The 7,201-nt window shown below is 54.0% G+C and overlaps 2 protein-coding genes across 2 annotated transcripts; both read left to right on the plus strand.

Annotated features, from left to right (window-relative positions):
• Positions 1-630: 630 nt before the first annotated feature.
• LOC148378733 (janus kinase and microtubule-interacting protein 3-like) lies at positions 631-2,282 on the plus strand. Its single transcript, XM_088367739.1, has 5 exons — positions 631-817; positions 1,039-1,101; positions 1,188-1,286; positions 1,376-1,609; positions 1,730-2,282. Exons 1-5 carry the CDS (start codon positions 749-751, stop codon positions 1,913-1,915), a joined length of 651 nt encoding a protein of 216 aa, XP_088223865.1. The 5' UTR covers positions 631-748; the 3' UTR covers positions 1,916-2,282.
• Positions 2,283-5,362: 3,080 nt separating this feature from the next.
• On the plus strand, positions 5,363-6,890 carry LOC148378734 (janus kinase and microtubule-interacting protein 3-like). Its single transcript, XM_088367733.1, has 5 exons — positions 5,363-5,422; positions 5,647-5,709; positions 5,796-5,894; positions 5,984-6,217; positions 6,338-6,890. Exons 1-5 carry the CDS (start codon positions 5,363-5,365, stop codon positions 6,521-6,523), a joined length of 642 nt encoding a protein of 213 aa, XP_088223859.1. The 3' UTR covers positions 6,524-6,890.
• Positions 6,891-7,201: the final 311 nt, after the last annotated feature.

Consider the following 7,201-nt stretch of genomic DNA (forward strand, 5'->3'; position numbering starts at 1 on the left):
GTTCCCTTTGCATCCAAAGAATCTCAAAGGCGGATTATTTGTGTCGACAGGAGAGAGATTTGCTGCTACGATACCGACGTCGAGAATCTCTGAGGAGGAACAAAGCGTGAGGTCCTGCAAGGTGAGTCTGTTTGTTTGCGGCTGCTTGGTGTTGCGCAAGATGAAATGGCCTTTTTCTCGCTATTGTTCCTCTCGTCGATTCATCGTGAGGTGTCGCTTCAGTTTGTTCAGAGAGATGTTTGCTTCCGCGCCCGCAGGTCATCGAAACATTTTACGGCTACGACGAAGACGTGTTGGTGGACTCGGACGGATCGTCCTTGTCTTTTCACACCGACAGAACCCCCGACACGGAACCCGAAGAGGTAGCCCGCCATTTCTGCCAGCGTATTGGCACCAAACATTCCTCTTCAGCCTGGAATCGGACTCGTCTTTGCGTCGCGGGTGCTTTGTCGCCGGTCTGACTGATTCTGGTACTAGTGCTGTGTTGCATTGGTGTGTGCATGAAGAGGCGGAGCTTCGCTACCGCCAGCTGACGCAAGAATATCAAGCGCTGCAACGAGCCTACGCTCTGCTAGCCCAGACCAGCGAAGGGGACTACGACGCCGAGAAGGAGATCAAGGTGGCGCCCCTTCCCGCAACCCCCGGCCGGGTCGCAGCCTCCCCGTTCTCACCCAGCCTCGGGTGTTCTCTGGTCTGAAAGGAGGAGGAGGAGCCTCCCTCCTCCTCCTTTCAGACCAGAGAAAAGCTGATGGTAGAAATGGGTCACTATCAAAGCAGAGTAGCAGATCTGGAGTCAGCGCTGAAGCAACAAGGACAGGTAAGCTCATCAATGAGCACACCTTTTTCTCAGACAAAATAGCTACATTCTTCAGTCACTCATCCGTCTGGCATTACTGGACCAACCCCCCCCCCCCCCCCCCCCCGAACGTGGCTGGGAAAATGCGGAGAAAAGCAAATGTCATTTTCCAGTCAACCAAAGAATTTGTGGATGAAAATGACACAACATTCCAAAGCTGTCCACGCGTTTGTCTCTTCTAGAATGTCAAGTGGGTGGAGGAGAAGCAGCTGCTGCGTCAGAGCAATCAGCAGTTGGCCGAAAAGGTGACGGAAAGAAAGGCGCTGGGCGGAGTCGCTTGGCGTCACACCTGTCGGGAAGCCCCGCAGATGAGGTCTGACTGTCTTTTCAGGTCAGGCGGATGGAGGCGGAAGAAGCGCGTCTGAAAGAGCACATCCAGGATATCCGAGACCAAAACGAACTGCTTGAGTTCCGCATCCTGGAGCTGGAGGTGGGAAGACTCGCACAAGCGTGTTGAGGCCAGAGATGTGACGGACGGACGGACGGACGGACGGACGGATGCATGCCTCTGCCTTTCAGGAGAGGGAGTGGCGCTCCCCCGTCTTGAAGTTTCTGCAAGTCCGTTTCCCAGACGGCCTCAGCCCTTTGCAGATCTACTGCGAGGCCGAGGGCGTGAGCGTACGTGAGGCGTCCCTCGCAACCCTAACCTTAACCCGAGGTCCCAGAACACCTTACATTGCTCCTTGCGCCTTTCCCCCGGACATCGTCATCAGTGATCTGATGAAGAAGCTGGACATCCTGGGCTATAACGCCGTAAGTGTATGTCGAACTCCTTATGTTCGCACTCCACGAGACTCGGCGGCTCAAATGTGACTTTTGGAAGGCTTTGCGCTGAAAGAAGCTTGTTGACGCTGTGCCTTTGGGCTCTTGCAGAATCTCACCAACGAGGAGCAGGTGGTCGTGATTCACGCCAGGACCCTTCTCACCCTAGCCGAGAAGGTAACGCGCACGTCCACGCACGCTCTCGCATTCTGCTTATGTGACAGCAGCCTTTCCTCAGTGGTTAGAATACATCAAAGTGACCAAGTCAGCACTTCAACAGAAGATGTTGGACATTGAAAGTGAGAAGGTAGACAGACACGCGACATCAGCCAAGGGGAACTCCGGCAATGTGCCCCAACAATTCTGACCTTGAGCTGTGCTAGGATATGTTCTGCAAGCAGAAGGGCTACCTGGATGAAGAGTTGGACTTCAGGAAGTGTTCCATGGACCAGGCTCATAAGGTAAGCCGCCCTCAAATCTCCCGCCGGACCACTGATGGACGAGGATTGCGGCCCAGAGGATCCTGGAGCTGGAGGCCATGTTGTACGAGGCGCTACCGCAGCGGGACTGCCCCGCCACGGACGGCGAAAAAGCCAGCCACGCTGGCGTGAATGACGTGCTGACGGCGGATCAGAGAGAAGAGCTTAGGAGCGCCGTGGACCAATGGAAGCGAGCCCTGATGTGCGAGTTGAGGGAGCGCGACGCTTGCATCCTCCAAGAGAGAATGGATCTGCTGCACAGCGCGCAACAGGTAAGGGCCCAAAGCCAGCCCGGCACTTACTTGCACGCTTACTGGCTTTTGAATGCCACTTTCCATTTGTCCGTCCTAGAGGAACAAAGAGCTGAAAGAATTCATCGAAGCTCAGAAGAGACAAATCAAACAATTGGAGGAGAAGTTTCTGTTTCTCTTTCTATTCTTCTCCTTGGCCTTCATTCTGTGGCCCTAACACCAGCTGGTGAGTGAGCTCCAGCGGCACCGCACTCGACACCTCCGATACACTGCCAGCCGGTCTCAGACGTTGGCAGACGCTCCGATGCCAACGTATACCCCCCGCCACGGTGACAGAGGCACCGCGTCACACCGGCGCTCATCCAATCAGAAGGCAGGAAAAGCAAATTCACATGCAGGGCACTTTTGAACCAGAAGAGAGCGCCACAAAAAACGGTTGTTGCCCCAAACGCGCACTAAAAAGGGTCAGAATAACAAGAGTCCCACTGGCCAGCCGGGGCCACCCGTCCAGCTGTTTCTTCAGGGGGGAAAAAAATTGGAGTCACCGGTGAGTACATTTTGCATTTAGCTCTGCTTTTCTGCTTCTGTCTTCAAGTGTGTGGCATCCTGCGATCAAAGATTCAGCCAACCCCAAAGCGGTTGACCTCAACGTCCCACCACCATGCCTACCAGAGCAGGTGACGTGATGCTTTGGACATCCTTCCGTCTCAGATGCCCAAAAGTACTCTTTGCCACATCTGCGGCAATACGGTGTCTTTTCAAAGGTGCAAATAAATCCAGCGTGGGCGGAACACGCACGTCTTCGGTTTTTCCCGCTTTGTTTGTGTGACAGCTGTTGTGAAAATTTTATACAAATAAAGTTGTATAGTACAGGTTTGGCCAAGCCGCAACTCCCGAACCGCATCCCGAACGTTTGATGCGCGCCATCCAGCGAGGCACCCATTGCGCTTGCTTATTAGTTGAGCGGCGCGGCGAGTCGGTTGCCTGGTAGATGTCTTTTATTGGGAGCCAAAGCCACGATTCCGTTCAAACCGATGCAAAAGGAATGGATACGTTCTGGCCCGCGTGTTGTGCGTCTTTCACATCCCGCACTTCATGCTTGCAGCTAAAGCGACTGAGAGAAACAGAAAGCCAGTTTCTGCCACTCCTGTACAAAAACAAACGCCTGAGCAGGAAGAATGAAGAACTCTCGCTGGTGCTGTGTCGCCTTGAAAACAAAGTGCGCTTTGTCACCCAGGAGAACGAGGAGATGGCAAGCTTGGTAAGTCGACGCGGACAACGGCGGCGTGCCAACAGAGTCCACTGCATTTGTGTTCCACAGAGAAGGCCTAGTTCGCTCAATGACCTGGACCGCGGTTGCGGCCAGCAGGACGGTGAAATGGAGTTCCTTCAAGTTGTGGAGCAGCGGCACATCATCGACGACTTGTCCAAGGTCTTCAGGCAGGCGACTCGGTGCACGTACGGCAGCGCCGCGCTCGCTCGCTGTCGCCAGGAAACCTTTTCCGTCCAAAGCTTGGCCGGCGGCCGCCATCCAAAAAATTGGCCCCTTAAATTCCGACCTTTCAAGCAGGAGCATTGTGCGCACGCGTTTGAACACGCTTTAGACTTGTTTTGCCGTTTTCAGCAGCTCAAAGCTCCCGTTTTGTCAGCGCCTTTGCCACTCGCTGTGCGCTGAAAACGACGGACTTGCCCGGCTGCTCAGCCCGTCAACCATGAGCCGCGAGCGCGACGTCATTGTCCGTAGGCAGCTAGTGGCAAAATGCACCCTGTTAGAGTTGCGCTCGCTCCAACTTATTTTGCAAGAACCACACGGGAGACAAGTAAGTTCTTTTGGACACCTGCAGGTGGAGAGTCCATCCGTTGTACGAATGAAGTCTGACTCTCGGCTCCTGCACGAGCATTTTAATTAAGAGAAACAGGGTGGGTGTAAGAGTGGATTGAATAGAGGAAGCCCTTGACCTCTAGTCAAAACATAGCAAGGGGTGTTTTACGACTTTGTGTAGGAAGGGATAAGCGATAGGGATAAATAAGGGATAAATAATATTATTTATTACAGGTCGCAGTCAAAGTCAAAGCAACACAATGATACGATAAAGATAATCTGGAAAACCCTGACACACCCTGTAGTTGTCACTTTTGGAAAAGACGAGCGTCCCTCCAATCATCGCCGGTGACGTGTTTTTCAGGCTCTGGAGACAGGAGCTCATGTCAGAAATGTCATTGTGAGTCGCGTTTGTTTCTGCGCCGGAGCCGTTCGTTCCCTTTGCATCCAAAGAATCTCAAAGGCGGATTATTTGTGTCGACAGGAGAGAGATTTGCTGCTACGATACCGACGTCGAGAATCTCTGAGGAGGAACAAAGCGTGAGGTCCTGCAAGGTGAGTCTGTTTGTTTGCGGCTGCTTGGTGTTGCGCAAGATGAAATGGCCTTTTTCTCGCTATCGTTCCTCTCGTCGATTCATCGTGAGGTGTCGCTTCAGTTTGTTCAGAGAGATGTTTGCTTCCGCGCCCGCAGGTCATCGAAACATTTTACGGCTACGACGAAGACGTGTTGGTGGACTCGGACGGATCGTCCTTGTCTTTTCACACCGACAGAACCCCCGACACGGAACCCGAAGAGGTAGCCCGCCATTTCTGCCAGCGTATTGGCACCAAACATTCCTCTTCAGCCTGGAATCGGACTCGTCTTTGCGTCGCGGGTGCTTTGTCGCCGGTCTGACTGATTCTGGTACTAGTGCTGTGTTGCATTGGTGTGTGCATGAAGAGGCGGAGCTTCGCTACCGCCAGCTGACGCAAGAATATCAAGCGCTGCAACGAGCCTACGCTCTGCTAGCCCAGACCAGCGAAAGGGGACTACGACGCCGAGAAGGAGATCAAGGTGGCGCCCCTTCCCGCAACCCCCGGCCGGGTCGCAGCCTCCCCGTTCTCACCCAGCCTCGGGTGTTCTCTGGTCTGAAAGGAGGAGGAGGAGCCTCCCTCCTCCTCCTTTCAGACCAGAGAAAAGCTGATGGTAGAAATGGGTCACTATCAAAGCAGAGTAGCAGATCTGGAGTCAGCGCTGAAGCAACAAGGACAGGTAAGCTCATCAATGAGCACACCTTTTTCTCAGACAAAATAGCTACATTCTTCAGTCACTCATCCGTCTGGCATTACTGGACCAACCCCCCCCCCCCCCCCCCCCCCCCGAACGTGGCTGGGAAAATGCGGAGAAAAGCAAATGTCATTTTCCAGTCAACCAAAGAATTTGTGGATGAAAATGACACAACATTCCAAAGCTGTCCACGCGTTTGTCTCTTCTAGAATGTCAAGTGGGTGGAGGAGAAGCAGCTGCTGCGTCAGAGCAATCAGCAGTTGGCCGAAAAGGTGACGGAAAGAAAGGCGCTGGGCGGAGTCGCTTGGCGTCACACCTGTCGGGAAGCCCCGCAGATGAGGTCTGACTGTCTTTTCAGGTCAGGCGGATGGAGGCGGAAGAAGCGCGTCTGAAAGAGCACATCCAGGATATCCGAGACCAAAACGAACTGCTTGAGTTCCGCATCCTGGAGCTGGAGGTGGGAAGACTCGCACAAGCGTGTTGAGGCCAGAGATGTGACGGACGGACGGACGGACGGACGGACGGATGCATGCCTCTGCCTTTCAGGAGAGGGAGTGGCGCTCCCCCGTCTTGAAGTTTCTGCAAGTCCGTTTCCCAGACGGCCTCAGCCCTTTGCAGATCTACTGCGAGGCCGAGGGCGTGAGCGTACGTGAGGCGTCCCTCGCAACCCTAACCTTAACCCGAGGTCCCAGAACACCTTACATTGCTCCTTGCGCCTTTCCCCCGGACATCGTCATCAGTGATCTGATGAAGAAGCTGGACATCCTGGGCTATAACGCCGTAAGTGTATGTCGAACTCCTTATGTTCGCACTCCACGAGACTCGGCGGCTCAAATGTGACTTTTGGAAGGCTTTGCGCTGAAAGAAGCTTGTTGACGCTGTGCCTTTGGGCTCTTGCAGAATCTCACCAACGAGGAGCAGGTGGTCGTGATTCACGCCAGGACCCTTCTCACCCTAGCCGAGAAGGTAACGCGCACGTCCACGCACGCTCTCGCATTCTGCTTATGTGACAGCAGCCTTTCCTCAGTGGTTAGAATACATCAAAGTGACCAAGTCAGCACTTCAACAGAAGATGTTGGACATTGAAAGTGAGAAGGTAGACAGACACGCGACATCAGCCAAGGGGAACTCCGGCAATGTGCCCCAACAATTCTGACCTTGAGCTGTGCTAGGATATGTTCTGCAAGCAGAAGGGCTACCTGGATGAAGAGTTGGACTTCAGGAAGTGTTCCATGGACCAGGCTCATAAGGTAAGCCGCCCTCAAATCTCCCGCCGGACCACTGATGGACGAGGATTGCGGCCCAGAGGATCCTGGAGCTGGAGGCCATGTTGTACGAGGCGCTACCGCAGCGGGACTGCCCCGCCACGGACGGCGAAAAAGCCAGCCACGCTGGCGTGAATGACGTGCTGACGGCGGATCAGAGAGAAGAGCTTAGGAGCGCCGTGGACCAATGGAAGCGAGCCCTGATGTGCGAGTTGAGGGAGCGCGACGCTTGCATCCTCCAAGAGAGAATGGATCTGCTGCACAGCGCGCAACAGGTAAGGGCCCAAAGCCAGCCCGGCACTTACTTGCACGCTTACTGGCTTTTGAATGCCACTTTCCATTTGTCCGTCCTAGAGGAACAAAGAGCTGAAAGAATTCATCGAAGCTCAGAAGAGACAAATCAAACAATTGGAGGAGAAGTTTCTGTTTCTCTTTCTATTCTTCTCCTTGGCCTTCATTCTGTGGCCCTAACACCAGCTGGTGAGTGAGCTCCAGCGGC

This window comes from Syngnathus floridae, unplaced genomic scaffold (assembly GCF_059516105.1).
Source record: "Syngnathus floridae isolate MCC-2025c unplaced genomic scaffold, RoL_Sflo_1.0 HiC_scaffold_29, whole genome shotgun sequence".
Lineage (NCBI taxonomy): Eukaryota > Metazoa > Chordata > Actinopteri > Syngnathiformes > Syngnathidae > Syngnathus > Syngnathus floridae.